At 37.9% G+C, this 19,034-nt stretch overlaps 1 protein-coding gene across 1 annotated transcript in view; it reads left to right on the top strand.

Annotated features, from left to right (window-relative positions):
* CDHR5 (cadherin related family member 5) overlaps window positions 1-12,093 on the top strand; it is a 45,520-nt gene extending 33,427 nt beyond the window's left edge. Inside the window, 5 exon segments of the mRNA XM_072421661.1 lie at window positions 1,034-1,150; window positions 1,508-1,574; window positions 2,534-3,145; window positions 8,312-8,475; window positions 9,473-12,093. Coding sequence (XP_072277762.1) covers window positions 1,034-1,150; window positions 1,508-1,574; window positions 2,534-3,145; window positions 8,312-8,475; window positions 9,473-9,949 — 1,437 coding nt within the window. The 3' untranslated portion in view covers window positions 9,950-12,093.
* The last annotated feature ends 6,941 nt before the right edge of the window (window positions 12,094-19,034 follow it).

The raw sequence follows: 19,034 nt of genomic DNA, 5'->3' as shown, positions 1-19,034 counted from the left end.
TCAGCCTTTTAAACCATGAAGAACCCTTGATATAATTTGGATATTGGAGTCACAAATTGGGGGAAAAAATCTCTTGGCTTGAATATGAAAGATTACTAAAAAAGATCATTGGTGTCATGCAGCAGGCTCTACTAAGTTGACCCCAGAACTTTGAAAAAATCATCAATAAATGAAATCAACCACAGTTCTAGGAACCCCTAGCAACCTCTGGAGGAACCCTGGTTGAGAATGGCTGGTCTAGATCAGTGGATCAGAGAAAATTTAGGTGGTCCGCAGCTCTGGCCGGTGCACCCCCGAGTGGGGTCGGGAGAAGGACACTGCCTGGGGAGCGCACCAGAGCCGCAGACAATGTCCCCCGTGCAAATCCCAGGCTCAGGGTGGTCCAGAGACACAACCCGCCCACTCTCCCATCACAGGTTCAGACCTGCAATGGGTGAGTGGGTGGGTTCTGGCATCATGATATCACTATAGGAGAAGTTTCTTCCCCTTTGAGTGACACCCGGCTCCCCGTACTTGCAGGGTCCAGAGCTGGTAAATTTATTATTCCGTGGGGCTGAAAAGGTTGGCGACCACAGGTCCAGATCTTCTTTTTTACTGCAGATAAGGGGATCATTGTTCTAGATTGTTTTTAAGGGAAAAAAAAAATAACAATACCTTTATTGTAATTTTCCTGAAAGAATCATTATGATTCTTTGTTGTGTTTATAATGTCTGACAACTTTGGGAGTGTCAAACTCCTGGTTCCTCTGTATAGCATGAGTACCTTCTGTGTCCTTTAGAGATAAAATCGACATCCCTGGAAGTGTCAGTAAAAATTTCCAGGGATAATTTCTATTTATTACAGTTGTGTTCAGCTATGCACGAGAAATATTAATACACTTCTACAGGGGGATTTTTATTTAAAGTTTCAGTTTATGTCTATATAGTCATTAATACTTTTTTAACATCTATATAAAACTGACAGTTGACAACTTTCCTACAATTTAGGTTGAAAAAATCTTTTTTAATTTTTTTTTGTTTTTTTAATATTGCAGAAACAGAATCCATATTTGGTATACAAGATAGAAAACAGTGCTGATTTCAAAATTTTTAGAGATGGCTTTATTATGACTGATGCTGTAATCACTGTTCCAGGCAATATTGTGTTACAGGTAAGTTTTAAATATTTTTTTTTTTATAGATGTGATTGAGTTGTTATTGTTTATTAATTAACTATTTGGTATTAAACCACCTGCAACTATGTGGTCTCAAAATTCATCATTAATGATTCACTTTAAGGAATTTCCCTGTGTCTTTCAAGGTTTTGAGTAGTGTAAGCATATTTTAGGCCAAAACAGAAGATTATACTTGGCTCAAGAATAAAAATTTATATCTGAACCAACTTGCATGAAAAAAACTGTAAAAACTGTATTCCTAGTTGAGTTGCTGGTTTGTTGGTATTTAGAACATTTCCTAACCGAGCTCCTATACAATTATTTATTGGCCTCCGTGTCCTTTTTTTCATACAGGTGTCTGCAACTGACAGTTCAACCAATGAGGAAACCAGAACCCTTGTCTCAATTGAAGTTGTTGCAGGTGAGGTTTTCTTACAGGACTGGTTTGTTCCCCACAAAAAATACAGAAATAAGATTATTTAGCACAATAAAAGTTATTTAAAAACACTAATAGCTCACAGTAGGCTCTACAGAAATGCCTAAATATATATATCTACATCTATTTTATATATACTTTCCAAAATATATATTTATGGTGGTATTCAGTTTTAATATTGTAAAGGAGTGTTTTTACAGGAAAACCCTGGCTAAACAAACTATCTACACTTTTTTTTCTGTATATCAGCATTAGTAAAGTGTAAATGCACAATAAATCCACCATTTCTGAGACAGACACCACTAAAAAGTCACCCATACAGAAGGTACCCTCCATTGGGACAGTTACCCAAATAGGTTTTTACCAAAAGGATAACTCTAGGTCCTGTAAGACTGATACTGCTCCCAAAGACACCACAAAGAGTAGTATGTCTCGGAAAAGACCGCAGCCCTTACTAGCCATCCATTACAATTACATTTTAACATACAGACACCAGTAATCATTTGCAGGTCTTGATGCAACCATTTACATTGATATGTATTGGATTCTCATGTGGTTTCTAAACATAGTTATAAATTTATAGGACAAGTGGACACCTGAGATGTATACACATAATTACATAGGTTGAAAAAAGATATCAAGTCCATCAAGTTCAACCACTATGGAAATAAACAAACATACTAGAAACCTGCACATTCCCCACAGAACCAATATATGAATAGTTTATCCAGAAGAAGGCAAAAAAAGAGCCTTATAAAACTTGGTTCAATATACTTGAACAGGGATCAACTGTCTCTGGTGTCTTTACTTTTACCTTTAATAATCAGTTATGTTCTGTGCTTCTACAAAAGCATCCAGCTTTTTCCTAAAATAATCCATAGAATGTGCTAAACCTTTATCCGTATAATTGTCAATACATTTAGAATTCATTTTTTCTTTTGCAGCTACCACCACTGTTCCTACTACTACTACCACTACAACAACTACTACTACTACTACAACAAAAATTCCTACAACTGTTGCAGATATCATTACCCCCACAACTCAAGGTACTGGTACAACAACAACTACCACCAAATTTACAGGAACGCCCACAACATTATCTCCTGGAACTGGCAAAACAGAAACTACTACCAAGGGTACAGGCACTACAAAACCCCCTACCCCTGCTACAGGCACAACAACTACTACTACCAAGGGTACAGGTACTACAAAACCCCCATCCCTTGCTACAGGCGCAACAACTACTACTACCAAGGGTACAGGTACTACAAAACCCCCATCCCCTGCTACAGGCGCAACAACTACTAATACCACGGGTGCAGGTGCTACAGGACCTCCAACCATGGATACAGGCACAACAACTACTACCAAGGGTACAGGCACAACAAAACCTCCACTCTCCAATACGGGCACGACAGCAACTACCACAATGGGTACAGACACAACAACTACCACCAGCACTGGGACAGGCACCACTACAAGTAAATCACCTGCTACTGGCACAACTGCAACTTCTACAAAGGACACAGGCACAACTCCAACTCCTGGCACTGGTACAGCAAAAACTCAAGCTATTACAGGGACAGGCATTACCACAACCAAAACTCCTCATACTGGCACAACAACTCCTAGCACTGGGACATCAAAATCTATCCCTATTGGGACAGGCACCACCACAAGGACAACAAATACCCAAACAGGAATTACCACCACTGGAACAGGCACCCCAGGTGCTGCAATTACAGGTATCAGCAACACTCCAGCACCTAGAACAGACACCAGTGAAACAACCAGACCCGTGGCAGGTATAACTACAACTCCTAAAAAATACAATAGCTACCACTACTGGGGCAGGTACAGATACCACTAAGAGTAGTATGTTCAGGTTTAGGTCTAGATCTACCTATCAGCAAAAAAAAAAAAACACAGTAAATGCTTAAAATCATATTATATATATATATATTAAATATATATAAATATATATATATATTGTAAAATATCTATTATCAGAGATAAACCAGTCATATAGATCCTACTATGGTAAAGTTGTTGGTATGTACTTTGATAGGAGCTCTCCACTCACATTTTTGTTAAACTTGCATCATCAAAAAAATGTCCTATGGGGGCTAAGATAAAATACAACTGCTGATAATGTATTTAAATTATAGTTATAGTTAAACCTATAATACGGGCTGCCATTACTAAACTCAATCTCAAAATACTGAGTAGCTGACCCACTGCTTTCCAGTCAATGACCCGAAAAGTGCAGAGCAGGGAAAGTCTTTAGCTGCATGTTTGGTCCAGGTGAGTAACTCAAGGTACTGAAGCACGATGTCAGCATGACAGCCAGGCTGCCTTTCAAAAACCAGAGGTCATTCTTTTCTGCCTATATGTTTCCGCTACCAAGGTTATAACTTTTTTAATGACTTTAAAAAGGTGCAGTGTCAATTTTGCTTTTATAAAAAGCTGCACAAAATAGACTTTAAAGTTAGGGGTTAAAAGGCAGAAACTGCTAACAGTATTTGTTGCAAACATTAACAAATAGTAAAAAGACATAAAACTTAATGAATTTATCTGCATGATAGAAAAGTACTAACTATAGAGTGAAAATTCAACTGATGACGGTCAAATCAAACAAAACCCCCAAAATACAATAATTTATGACTGCAAGTACTATAAAAAGTATCTCTAAACCATGGCACTTGTTGGTTGTCAGTAAATATCTGGGAGCTCTCACAGAGAACTATCCTAGAATACACAGGTGTCTCACAGGTAACTGGACTAGTAAAGGGTTGTTTGTCCCCTAGGTAAAGTACCATCAGAGTAAGCCAACACCTTGGGTTCAAAGCAGCACTACTTTGGGTAGGGGAAAAACAAGGAAACCGGAAAGGGATGTGGAATAAGAAAAAAGCAGGTGTTTAAAGGCTTATACAAATGTTGTATTGAATGCTAAAGTCACATAATATACATAAAGATGCAAAAAATATACATATATATGTCCAAACTGTTTTAATGCCATGTGTGGGGATCAAGAATAGCACACAATCAGTTATTCCCTGTAAGCAATCTTATACAATTTGTTACCTTTAAGTAAGGGGTATTAGGTCTGTCTATACTATACAGAGGATATGCCTATGTAATAAGTGGTACTTGAGCCCCTTTGACCAAGATGGTCAAATATATCAAAATGTATAAATGATGATAACTGGTAGTCTTGCATCCCAACGCTTTTTTGATTTGGCTTCCTCAGGGGAAGTGGAGGCATTTCCCAATAACTGTTACAAAAAGATACATCATACATGGAAAGTCAATACATCATAACAATTGACACTCAAATTTTCAAATAGGTCTAGGATTTTACATCACGTGCAAAAACAATACCAGTTAGTTTGTGAGAGGACAAGGAGTGTGAGGAAGATCAGACGTATCAGGGGGGAGATCAGAAATAGGTAGGTATGTAGAGAAAGGGAGGGGATGTCATGGAAGAAAAAGTTACATCGGTTAAAAAGTATATCATTAAGGAAGGAAAATTCTGGATAAAAATGCAGATTACTATTGACATTATTTATGGATGATCAAAGTGTGTGGGTTACTTACTCATATATTGGCAATCAATATATCATACAAAGAGAATATTGGAGTTCAAGTTCACAGGCAAACGTTCTGAGGTTTTTTCTGTATGCTTATAGTTTTTTTAGTGACTAGAAATGAGAGAAAAAGAAGAGCAAGAAAGAAAAGAATGTACATAACTAAAATGCTGTTGAAGTGATTAGTTAATTGTTGGTAAAAAAATATTAAATGAATGAGATACGTAAAAGAAAAGATGCTTACCAAAGCTCAGATGAATAAAAGTAGGAAAAATGCCTAGGAATTTAAAGGGTAGTCCCTGGGGTATGTGGTCCATTTGGGAGCGAAACCTAGGGGAGGGCTTCCCTACTTCTAAGGACAGGAGTATGGAGAATGCTTGCTGCCCACATGAGCATGGCGCTCGTGTATACAGATCAAAACTGGGCATGATCGTGACAGCAGTGTACTGAGGTTAAGATTGGGCATCAGCATGGCACTGGTAACACATTGTAAAAGATTCCTTACAGGGAATAACCGATTGTATGCTATTGGTAATGTCCACACATGGGATTGACACTGTGTGAACATATATATTTTTTGTATCTCTATATCTCTGTTGACATATTTCACACTACCTTTGTTTTATCAATTGTCCAGCACAGGCGTTATCAGTTTGGATTCTTTCACATTGACTATGTTGATGTGCAGGCCTTTAGTGACTGGCTCTAAATACAGGGTCTCATATATTTAAGCAGCAAGTAGAATGGATGAAGAGTTGCACAGAATGGATAGATTAGATTTCTATTGCTAGATAAACTTCATCCTAGAAAAATCTCATGAGTTTAAGGTAAGGATTCAGAATCAAGCCCTGCAAAGCAGACAGCAATAAAGCAAAAACCAAGGCCAATTGACTTTTGATTGATGCTGGTGATTCTAGCTACCTAGGTTCTGACCCTTTGGAAAGAAAGGAAAGTTTTTTTAAATAACTTGAAGAAAATACAGTGTTTATGTGCATGTCAGAAATCTAATAATTCCTGGGATAGTGTTTTAGGTTTTCTGAGAAATTAAGGGCCCACTCAAGCACGTCGCTAAGACCAAGAAAAAACGGACCTAAACTCAAAAAATGTTCTTTACATAAAAGGGTAGACAACCCTTTTATTGAAAGTAAAAAAAAGCCTCTCAGGATACCTATGTCACACATCCCGAGGGGCTCTTGGCCCATCTATCTTTCTTGGGCAAGATCGGGTGACGTAGGAAGAAGAACTCGGACGAAGAGAGAAGAAGATGTCAGCACCCGGCAGATACTGGGAAGATGCAGGGCCCATATGAAGAAGCCCCCGACGGATTTGCGGGATTAAAGGTAAGTGTGTTTTTATTTTGGGTTTAGTTCATTTTAACAAACTCCTACAACAAATAACTTTCTGCCCTAATAAACCTGGAAAGGTGTGAACATTCATGACACTAAATCTGGCCAGAGATACTTTGAGGTTTATTATTTTGTTGTGATATAATAATTTTATAATAATTATAATTATATAATTATTATAATGTTATATTATTATGTTATATTTCAGGAGACTGTAGAAACACAATTCCTGGCAAATGAGTCACATCCAGGAGCTCAAATTATGGTTGACTAGAACATTTTGTTTTGGATAGCAGGCTACTCCTAGTCAGGGTAAAAGGAGTTTGGATACTTCTAGCACTAGGGTAAGGGACACGACTGGCAAAAATATTGTTGGTAACTGGTAATGGCACCTAAGAAGAGAGCCTATACGAACAACCAGCAAACAGACAAGGAAGACTATACAGCTAGAATACTCAAAGACTGGAATATATTATTGGACAAAAGACAAGACACCAAGATTTCAACCTACTTCGGCATGAGATCTTGGAATATCAGGGGGTTAACAAAGAGCTGAAGACTAACATCTGAGGAATGGAGAAAGACTAACCAAGAAAGGTGAATTGGGATAACATGAAAAAACAAATAAGAAAGCCAAGACCATGCAGAAGATAGCAGTGAAGGCAAGGCTAGAGCTCAGAACAATCACTCCAACCAAGGAAATATTTGTTAGCAAAGCTTGGATGCAAAGTTACAGCAAAAAGAACTGGTAGCTGCATCAATAACCAAGCAGAGGCTCATAAGAAATGAGAGAATAGTACCGATACAGCAAAGAGAGAAACAAGGTGTAATTTAAGAGGAGAGATTAAGGTAGAGAGAGGATGGATAAGGGTAGAAAGATAATCTATAGCTGGCTGTACACTGTTAAATATTTGTAAGATCAGGTAAACCTCATTACCTATTATCACCCCTTTCGTTGGATTACCGCCATGCACTACTTAATGATTTCTGAAGAAATCTTATTCAATATCAATCAGAACACCTCTGCTAGTTTTCTACCAAGCTTTCTGTACAAAACTATGCATTTGTTGCATGTTCACCACTCTTTTCTACCCTGCTCCCACCCACACTCAATCATCAAAGAGCACGCATTCAAGGTCAAAATAAAATAAATTATAATAAATAATATAAATACTATTTTTGCATATTAATTGCAGGAGCATTTTTATTTGAAAGATTTTCACAGAATATGTATTTTTATCTAATGTGTAATCTATTAAAACATTTAACAGTGTATGGCCACACCAGACAGAAAATATATTCATCAGATGTGTGATTTGAATTAAAGAATAATACATGAAATACAGAGACAGAGGGATCAGTGATTACAGACAAAGATATCTTAAACACAACTATAACAAAAAATAAAATACTCAAAATATACAGAGTTTGGTGCAAAACAGATGGTGCCTGTCCCACTGGTGGTAGTATATGTTTGTGTGTCCCTAGTAGATGGCTTCTTAAATTATTTTAATCCTTAAAACATTGATTGGCATTCCTAACCTTTTAAATTATCATAAAGAGCCAAGCTAAGAATGATGACACTTGTACATATATCCAATCATATCTTATCCTGACTTTCTAAGATTTTTTAACTTCCGTTTTCCTGTTCTAATAATCATGAATGTTTCATATTCAAACAGCTAATTCTGCATGTATGATTTAATTGTTTCAGTGTGTTTTCATTAGTTGATGGTGTCTGGTACATAAACTCATATCATAATGTTTTTTTTTTCCACCCCTTTAGAGGTTACAGAGAACGTAGGGAAGTTTTACACTGCTTCTGACATGGCAGCACTCGGTGCCTCTCTGGGAGCCATCCTTGCTCTGAGTCTGGTTATACTGGGTTTACTTATTCACAAACAGTATGGAAATACAATAAAAAGGAAACTGAAGGGAGGTTCAGGAGATGTAAGTAATATCCCGATCTTCAAATATGAATGGTAAAGAAGTCAGGCAAAATGAAAATTTTAATAACTGTATTGAGAATAGTATATCTCTAAACATAGCAATGTACAAAAGGAAAATAATATACTACAAACATGAATAAGGAAATAGTGAGTTGTCTCCTAAAGTACTTATAGAATATTTACAAAGGATCCAATATGATTTAAATATTTACACGGTTAATCTTAACCATATTTCAATCAGTACTGTATACTTCTACTTATGGAGTCAACATGGTCTCTGCTGCACTGAGATCCCAGGCATGGTTGTCAGCCCAGTTCTCTTCTGTAGGCTACAGAACACTTCACCCGTCATTTGTCTACAAACCATGAAGAGGAGATGTTCGCCAGCAGTTGCAAAATAACACTGGCCAGCAACACATCATGGATTTTCAGTCTAGCAGAGGCAACAGGGCTGTTTCTGAGCATAATTTAGCTAAGCGGGCTGGGGTGCTGCTGGCTTTATACCAAGATTTGTCTTGCATTAAGGCACCTTTTCAGCAGTTTATACAAGACAAGAAAATTGTCCCTCGGTTGTTTGTTTTCCTACCTATAACACCAGGGAAAGCTTTGGAAAGGCCAAGTACTTGTCAACACTGACACAGCTGGATATACCATAGGTCCTAACATCTCCAGCTGCCATACAATGCCAAGGGGACACTGGGGGTGTCATGCTTGGTGTACCAAAATGGACAGAAAGGACAGGTCTTTTTCTATACTGTTATTCTACTTTTACTTTGCCCAGACAGTACCTCCTCATTGTCTTTTGTATTATCTAATAAAATACATCCATTTTTTATGTATGGTGCTAAATACTGTGAATTGGCACATTGCCGGTGCATATATTCCAAGATAAACAGAAAGTGTTAACCTGATGTATTTAATCTTTTCAAAGTTCCCTTCCTGCTTGGAACAATATTTTTTATTGACCTAAATTGTTGTCATCTGTTCCCTCATTTTAGAATTTCGGAAGCTCTGAAAAGAGAACGGAGCTTATAAATGATGTTGATGATTCACCCAATGATCTCTCACGCTTTGGCGGTTTCTCCACAAAGCAGCCTGCTTCTTCCAATGCGACCTTAGCTACCGCTACTGCAGTAGGCAGTGCTCCTTTACAAAGATCTTTACCTTCAGCTAATGATCAGTCCTCTGGAACAGCAGAGCAGGCCGAAGATTCAGATGACAAGAAGGTGAAATCTATCTTAACTAAGGAGCTTAAAGAAGATGTTGGCTACAAATCAGTGTGGTTTAGAGAGGATGCTGCTCCAGAAGTGGTGGTGATAGAGGGTGTCGAGGATGGTGAAGCTGATGATGATGATGATGATGATGATGATATTGAAGAAGATTTTAACAACCAACAAGGAAATGATGATGACGATGAAGACGATTTGGATCCGACATTCAATATTACAAATAAAACTTTAAATAGCATATTATAAGCCATCCATTCTAATAGTAAAACAACCAATTGTACAGTGATTTGGCCATATGATGTACTATATATTTGCTGTTTAATGTCCATCACTTTTTATATGAACTGTCCAATAATTTTTGACATTATTATGGGTCTCAATTTACATTTATAAATAGGGAGTTATTGAAATGTGTTCCTAAACATATGATTTTGATGTCATCATAAAATTGTTTAGAATTGTTTACAGTGGTGTGCCTAGGTATGTTTCTAACAGGGACAACAAGCAAAATTAAAATGTCATCATCTCCCAAAATGCTCATACATACATATTGCCTGTTTAAAATGTGACACTATGATCAGGCGGAGTCTTTGGTAGGAATTCCCTATAATTATAAGGCTTCTGCTCGTGACACCTAGGTAAAGGTAAAGTCACAGATCTACTGGCAAATTCCAAGGGAATGTTAGGTATCTGAAATCTTACAGGAAGGTGCCATTGCACTGTGCTGAAGTGAATTTGTGAGATTGTTACTACTCAGAATTCCCTAGAATCTTGCTACAAGGTTAGGAAGCCAGGAGAAAAGTTTGTATGTGTATTTATGTTTTACCCTATGACACATACCTACCTCATTGTGTTCTGTCCTTCATAGATGATGGATCAAGGGTCCAGTCACTGCTTCCCTCATGCTATTGCCACCTCAAAGTTTCTACATCTCTTGGTGACTCTTCCCAGTCATTGGGTGGCCACTAGTAAATGAACTTCAGCACCCAGGTCTGTTCTCTGCATACTAAAAGAACAGGCAGGCTACACATACACTGCATGGAAGCAAATTTACCAGTTTGGTTAAAGACCCTAATTTTACCATAGCTGCCCTTTTAGGTATATAGACCAGGAACAGGTGAACTGCAAGTACACCATTATTTCACTAACAAACATGCACAATATGCAGAAAGTACTCCAGATGGCATTTTGCTAGCACTCTTCAAAATGTAGGCAGTATATTGCATGGATGGCTGTATGCAGCCATAGCCTACACAAAATCTGTCTTCTTTCATCCTCCCCATGCAGCCTGCTGGTAGAACTAGTAGGCCTCAAACACAGACATCTCCAATATATGCCACATTGGTTGTTCTTGCAGTACTTCAATATGCTGCATTTGTGCTAAACCTAGCCAACGGCTTCTTCTTGAGGCTGAACTCTTTTTGCACACTTGTAGATAACCCTCTCTTGTGCCGAGTAGCCCTCTTTTTCTTATGAAAGTTCCACAAAACAAACATTAAAAGTGGCAGCGGATATAATAGCTAAACCTGCCCAATTTCCAGTCTGGTTGACTTCAAGGATCATCCAGCCCAGTCGTCCCTCTTGTGAAGTCCTAGCCATGCCCTTTCAGCTATTTGTTTTCAGTCATTAGATCATAGATGTGTGGTCATTTCCCTGGATGGTTTGTGTGTAAATGCAGTCTGATTTTGTGTCTGTTAGTGAGCTAAAAAATCACTATTTTGTTGTCATGGTATTTATTTCACACAGACTGCTACACACTGACTTATACTCAGAAGCGTCCCAATGCAGTTCATGGAATTACAGGGTTATTCCTCTTGTGCTAATGAAACACAGAACTAAAAAGCAGAACTAATAACAAAGATTAGTTTGACAAATAGTTTGGGAATTTACTCAGCATAAGTGGAAGGAGGTTGGGAAGTTTTAGGTTTGCTCAGAGCTCAGTGTTAACACAGGAGAGAGGGTTGTTCTGATTTTAAAATGAGAGTATGGGAAACATATATGGCACCCCAGCAACGGTGACCTCTGAAACAGCTGTCAGCAGAAGGATGCTGCAGTAAAGACATCCATCCCTATATTGCCTGCACTGACTCACCCCTACCTCTAATTGGTCACATAGACCTGCAAATACTTTGGATTCCCCACCTCCTGGCTCCTAAGGATCAATCTTTTGTTACCCTTGTAATGACCTCACTAGGACTAAGTTGGGATTTAAACAATACGGATTTAGCCATTTGTTTTTAGAAACCTTAGGATTTGAATGAATGTTAAAGCACAAATATTTATTGCCACAAATGCTTATACTGTTTTTTCATATTGATTGTGTATTGTATGACTAGTATCTGCAAGAATACTAAAGCTTGCCACTGAACAACCTATAAAGTCTTCTGCACAAAAAAATTTTGTTTGGTTACTTTATTGTAAGTCTACACTCTTAGCATTTTCTAAAACAATCTTTCTAAATCTTTGAGGGAAAACTTTGAAACAAAGTTTAGGTATTCAGGGAACCACTGACAATAATAACAATATCTACAAATCACAGTACAAGAGAATGGTGCTAGAAGGGAAGAGCTTTGGTGTTATAGGCTTTGGTGTATAACACAAATCTGCAACTGGCTCCTCGGGCACCAGGTATTGCATTCTGGGTGGCATAGGAAAGATTTACACATGCCCATACCCACAAGTACTGGGATTTCACAGAGCTTAGGCAGTGAAATGGGGCAGCAAGGGTGTACACCAAAGGCACCTATTTTACACCCTAAGGGCTTTTGTCATTGAGTGAAACTGAAGATCATCTTTCAGATTGCACTTCAGACCAGTTTAGGACCATTTAGTGTTTATTGCAAGGTGCATCTGACCTGCATCTGACCTTCTTGACGCTACATCAACCTGATTCATTCTTAACAAAAATTTGTCAACACAGGCCCTTACTCTATTTTAAAATGCTTCACAGGTTTATTTGATATAAATGAGTGGGAGTAAGGTATGAGTGATAAATAGTTTCTAATCTGGTCATTTTAATATTTATTGAACAGAATACAAGCATAGGTGATGATGCTATGTCTAGAAGGCCATCCCTGTCTAGTGTATGATTTCACATTTACGGTAGTAAAGTGTGGGGAAACAGTATTAAAAATTTTAGCTAATAAATAAATGTGTATATAGTTTTGAACATACTCTGCTCAGTGTGAGTCAAGAATATTTATAATCTATGGTTGTAAATGTAAAATGAGTTTAAGAGATGGGGTTTCGATAAAGAAGGATAGTGATACCTTTCTTATAAATAAATAGGCTTAAGATATAGATATAAACAATTTAGAAAGCATTGTGATAAATGTTTAACTCATGGAGGTATATTACTTGTAGCATGAGTTGGGAGTTACAGAGACTCAGATACTAGAATAAAAACCTGTAAGGAAAAGATTGAGTCTGAGGTCAGGGTGGGGATATTCATGAATGCCCCAATGGCTGACCAAAAGGTTGTAAAATCAGATTTTGATGATACTGCAGCAAGCCCTGGAATTCCGTTGGGTTGTGCCATAAAGCAGATGGTTAATAGAGGTTAAAATTAGAGCATGCAGACAGTCATGCGTTTTCCTGAAAGGGAAGAGTCTCAAAAAAGGAGCATTGGATAATTGGTCAGAGCTCCAAACAGAAAAGGTAGGCACCGTCTTAAGTCTCGTAAAGACCAGTGTTGAAGGGGTAGGTGAAGTAAAATACCAATGCAAATTGACATTGGAGAATGACTGATTAACAGATCTGTTCTTTTACCATTTGGTTTTGGTGGTGATGACAGATTCGGGTATAGGATTAGATTAGAAACCTGAGAATGGTTAGAAGAAAATCAGGGTTCCACCAGTTAGCTTCTTACATGGTCATAGGTCAAGCACCCCCCATAAAGAAAAAAACATGTATGTGCTATTAGTAACCAGTGTCAAAGCAGTAGGTAATATTGCCAGTTGAGTAGTTAGGAGAATCCAGGTGGTCCTGGAAAAATAAAAGCAGGAGATATCATGAAGGAGCCCCCTGGGTGACAGTAGGGGATGATGGTATACATAAAGGAATCCATGTGGAGCCACCATCCAGGCACTCCATTTGGTTCCACCTTGCAGAGCTATAGTGACGTATCAGACAGAAAATAAAACCATGCTTAGTGGGGGATGCACCCACTAAACATATCTGGACAAGTGGTCTGATGAAGATGTTTGGCCAGTGTAGTTGTTAGGAGACGCACTTCTGGCTGACTATCCCAGGCAGTGTTACACAGCAGTAGAGCATGCCCAGCTTATTCCGACAGCGGTGCTAACAGCAGTAGAAGAGATCTAGGAATTAGTGTCTGACTTCTGCTTTGCGGCTTGCAGCATTCTTGTTTCCCTTTACCTGTGTTTTATCTCTGGGCATCCCCTGCACTGAGAAGGTACAGATGAGGGGAATATGCTAGTAGGAAGAATGCCTCCTACATTGCTGGCCACTGAGAAAATGTAACCCTTACAGATAGGCAAAAAGATCATTGGTGTCAGTTAAACTGATTTGAGAGGCACAACATGCTGATTGCTCAAGGATCTCCTAGCAAACTTTGGAGAAACCCTGGTGTTCCACAGAATCCTAGTTGAGAAACACTATTCTAGACAATTCTAAATTCATTAAATGTAAATCTGTTCATTTTGATTATATAATTCATATATTATATATTAGAGTCTATAGATTTAAAGTGTACTTAAACTCAGAATTTTTACTTTACATAAAAGGGTAGCCAATCCTTTTTTTAAAGTGCAACACCCTTGGCGATCAAGAAAAAATGGAAGCCCAGAGCCTCCTGGTATCCCTAAGCCACACATCCCGGGAAGCACTTGGCTGCTCCTTCTGAGCAAGCCCAAGCATCATTTAAAAAATTTGCTGATCTCACACATGCACAGTGAGATCGGCAGGTTTTTTTGCAATCTACGTCACCCAATCTCGGGCTTGCGCCTTTCAAGATCGGGTGACGCAGGAAGAAAAATTTGAAATAAGGGAGAAGAAAACGTCATCTCCCTCTGTCCCAGGCTGAAGAGCAGTACCGGGACCCAATGGAAGAAACCTCCCGACGGATAGACTGCACTGCAGGATTGAAGGTAAGTGTGATTTTTTGGGGGTTTACTTTCGCTTTAACCTAGGATTCACATAACTTCCAAAGATTCAAATAATTATTTCACCAAAGTTTCCATTTACTAAATGATCTAAAATTCTGTTTTCAGCTATGGGGAGTGTAGATTAATGAGATAAGAATAAACATTTGCAATATTAGGTTGCAACATAACAAAACTGAGAAAAGTAAAGTGGTCTGAATATTTTCTGTAGCCACAGTATATCTACAAAAAATACTTTAAAAAAATCTTTACAAACACTCTAGCAGTATTAACTTAAGTAAAGATCAGAAGCAGGCATGGCAGGCTAAATAACAGAAACTTATCAAATAACTTGCTAAAGGCGACAGTTTTTTGGGATGTGTTCCTTTATGGTCACCCACTCTCTGGATGAATAAGATTGTTCTAAGTGTTAATCAATATGGTTGTAAATCATTTAGAATAATGGTATTTGTCACATTACATGTATCGCAGGCATGCAGCTTTCATAAATTATACATATTGTCGTACAGACTTAATTTAGTATTTGCAATGTTTGCCCTTTGCTTTTTTATTTTATTTATTTACTTTACCTTTTTTGCATAATATTGCTGTTGAATACTTTTAGGAAATGGATTCTTGTATATGTATAAAAGCAAACAATTATGTTACAGTCATGTAATACATAAAATACTGTAACCAACTAAATATTTTATAAAATGAAATAGTAAATATATATTTTAACTGAGCCTAATATACTTGCCTTGTATAGGGAAAGCATTGATGATTCAGAAACCACTAGGTGTCCTCGTATCCTTTCCAATCTCCAATAGCAAAGATACACTAAAAAACTTTGCTTTCTAAAATGCACAATTCAACATCATTTTTTTAATAAAAAAAAACTACTAGTTATCAGAATAAATTGCAAGTATATAATGGATACCTACACATAAAATAGCACATGATACACTAAAATCACACATACCTTCAATCCCGCAGACCAGTCTATCCGTCTGGAGGTCCGGCGGCGTCCCGGTATCTGTCTTCGGCCCGGCACCAACATCTCCTTTCATGTTCTGCGTTCTTCTTCCTACGTCACCCGCTCTTGCACTGCACAAGCGCGAGATCAGGTGATGTAGATTGGGAAAAACTTGCCGATTCCACTGCGTATGCATGAGATGTATATTTTTTACCCTTTTGATGAAAGGGCTCCATTTGCACATGCTTGAGAGCCTACATCACACATCCGGGGAGGCTCTGCTCTAACATCAAGAGGCGATCAAGAATTAAGGGGGCAGTGCTGCACCCTTTTTTTTTTAAAGGGTGTTGCACTTAAAAAAAAACACACACAAACAAATAGAATTTTTAATTTAAATAAAAGTGTTCTCCATCCTTTTATGTAAAGTAAAAATTCTGAGTTTAGGAAATTCAGTAATAAACTCAATAATATTCAGGGCAGCCCACATACTGTACTATACCGGAAAATGTGATGGTTAGGTGTCTGGAAGGTTTTGACCATAATGTGTGAATATTCTGGTTGCTGTGAATCCTGAGTTCTCTAGCTAGGCAAATTCAGACGCTAACCTTCACTTCAATTCAGTGCTGGACCACTCTGTCTCCCACCCCCTCTATTGTCAGTTATAGTATGATAGTAATGATAGGGGAAGGAGGTGGGAAAGCCATTTTTTGCCAAACCAAGAAAAGAAAAACTTAGGAAAGCAGAGCAAGGAATCCTTTCTAGTGCAAATAAAATAAAACCAAGAATTTTGATAAGAAAACAAATAAACCAGCTCCTTTTGGTTTAGTGCGATGCTGTAGACATTGCATACTTATTAACCTCTAGGTACAAATTAATCATTTCAGTGCAGGCAATGACCCACGATGGTCACTATGATCCACACATGTGGGAAGAATGATTGGTGTTTATGACTATATATATAGCAGTGAATAGGATAGAGATGACCTTTTTAGATACTTTTGCATTGTTCCTCATTAAGTAGTTATGACTGCAACCACAAGCTTCCTATGATCTAATTTTTATATTAATGAGAAGAAATTTCACTGTACCCTCCTGCTTTAATTCCGAAGCACTGGTAAGCTTTTAGGCATAAAAAGGTAATGCCATAGCATCTCTTTCGGCTTTAGTTCTGGATTTACCCGTGTACAAGCAGCAAGCTGTACTATTGCATATCAGCATTTCTGTTAGTCTCAGAGTAAAATAGACATTCTTAAAGAAATTTCTTCACTGTAGGAAATTTTCCCCTGGGGAGTGTGTACTGGAAGAGTGTGACACTGGGGTGGGGGTATGGACTAAGTAGGGTCTGCGTTTAGGTGGTCTGCAGTAAGGGGAGTCAGCAATGAAGAGGTCTGTCACTGAGTGGGGTCTACACTGTTGGGGCTGAACTGTGGGATTATGTCAGTGAGAAGGGTCTGCAAATGAGGGGGTCTGTTATGGAGTAAGTATTATATAATAGAAGGGAATTTTGCATGAGGGGAGGCTGGCAATGAGTGGGAATGATCAGTGAGGGTCATCTGTACTGAATCTGTGAGGGAATGGCATGCACAGCTACAGAGAAGGTACAAATTCAGCACTGGGGTCCATAGGTCTATAGCCATGCCACTGGTGGGAAGCACATATCTAATAAATTCTATGCATAGAATGCACAGTAAAAAAAACAATAATGAAACTGACAGTTTTTTCATTTCAAAAAAATAAAAAATAAGAAAAGCTTTCTGTTTAAAACATTTAAAACAATTATTTGAAAAATACTATGTACCATTTGCTAAAACTGAAATCTATTTTGAATTGACTTTACAGGGTTAAAGTATAACTTGAAACTGTAAGATTTTTCCCTGATGTATAAGCACCACTATCTGAGAAACCCAGATCTAGAATATACAGTCAAACAAATGACTGTACAGAAAAACCTTTAAAAAATCATGCAGTGGGATCCCCCCAAAACTGAATGATGTAACTAACAGATGTATGAGTAATAAGCCTACACATTATAGTACAGGTTTGACACGGACATACTCCCAGAGGCATAGGAGTGGAAGACTGTTCTGGAATGCTAAAGTTCTTGAAATATCAACTCTGACAACACAGACAAAAATAGTTGTGTAGGCTTTAAAAACTATGCCTTAAGGAGCATATTTATAAACTAGTCGATGTGACTTTTATCATACATCAACTGGTGGTAAATCAGTCATTGTCATGTAAAACACCTGCAATGAATGTTTGATGAAAATCAAAATCTCTACTACCATTAGGAATCCTATCAGGGATGTAACTTTAATTCACAGGCCCCCAGGAACTTTTTTTATGCCACCGGGCAGTGTAAATTGAGACAGAGTCAGTGCATTTTAAGGGACCAGTGCCAGGCATAGAAGGACCAACAGAGCAGGGAATTCACTTTGCATTTACTCAGAAGTACACTAACATTTTTTAGCACCCACTTATTTATTTATTTTGGATAAAATACTATATTTAGGCTTTGGTATAATTTCTAAGCTTTATTTAAAGGTTTACAGGTTTTTTAAAAGGGTGATGTCCACGATGACGATCGGTGACTAACACTGCATATCCTGACTAATGATACAGTAATAGGTATGTTAAATCTTTACATTCATGCTGACTGTCCAAACCTTATGACAAGGCAACAATACATTTGTAGAACATCTATGCATGACTGCGGAAAAACATAGCTCTGTCAACTTGCCTACCCCTCACCACCAAACTAACCCTTCCTTAATCTTTTCCCAAACTTTTCAACCAAAACTTATCCAATAAACATTTCCCAACAAACTTTACCACTAAATTCCCCCCTAACCCACCCCCTTTTTGTTTAGGCCCCCCATTTATTACAATCACACAAACATTGCTTAAATGGCCCACAGGCCTTTTATTAACCAAATATTGATAAATAACACATTAATAACGCATAAAAATTATAATATATAACTAAACATATATAAATATAAATATAAATATATATATATATATATATATATAGATATATATATATACCGTGTTTCCCCGAAAGTAAGGCCTACCCCGAAAATAAGACCTAGCACTTTTCCCCCATTTACCAAACCGTCAAACCAAACCGGGGACTCCATACCTTAGATGGGTCCCCCCAACATAATTATCAACAAAAAGCACACACCAGCAGTACACAATCAGCTCTAGCTTTTCAGCCCAATTGTGGGCCCTTTAGATTGGTTCCCCTAAT

Source organism: Pyxicephalus adspersus, chromosome 9 (assembly GCF_032062135.1).
Source record: "Pyxicephalus adspersus chromosome 9, UCB_Pads_2.0, whole genome shotgun sequence".
In the NCBI taxonomy this organism is placed as follows: Eukaryota; Metazoa; Chordata; class Amphibia; order Anura; family Pyxicephalidae; genus Pyxicephalus; species Pyxicephalus adspersus.
The sequence above is the reverse complement of the archived record's forward strand: the minus strand, read 5'-3'. Positions and strand labels throughout refer to the sequence as shown.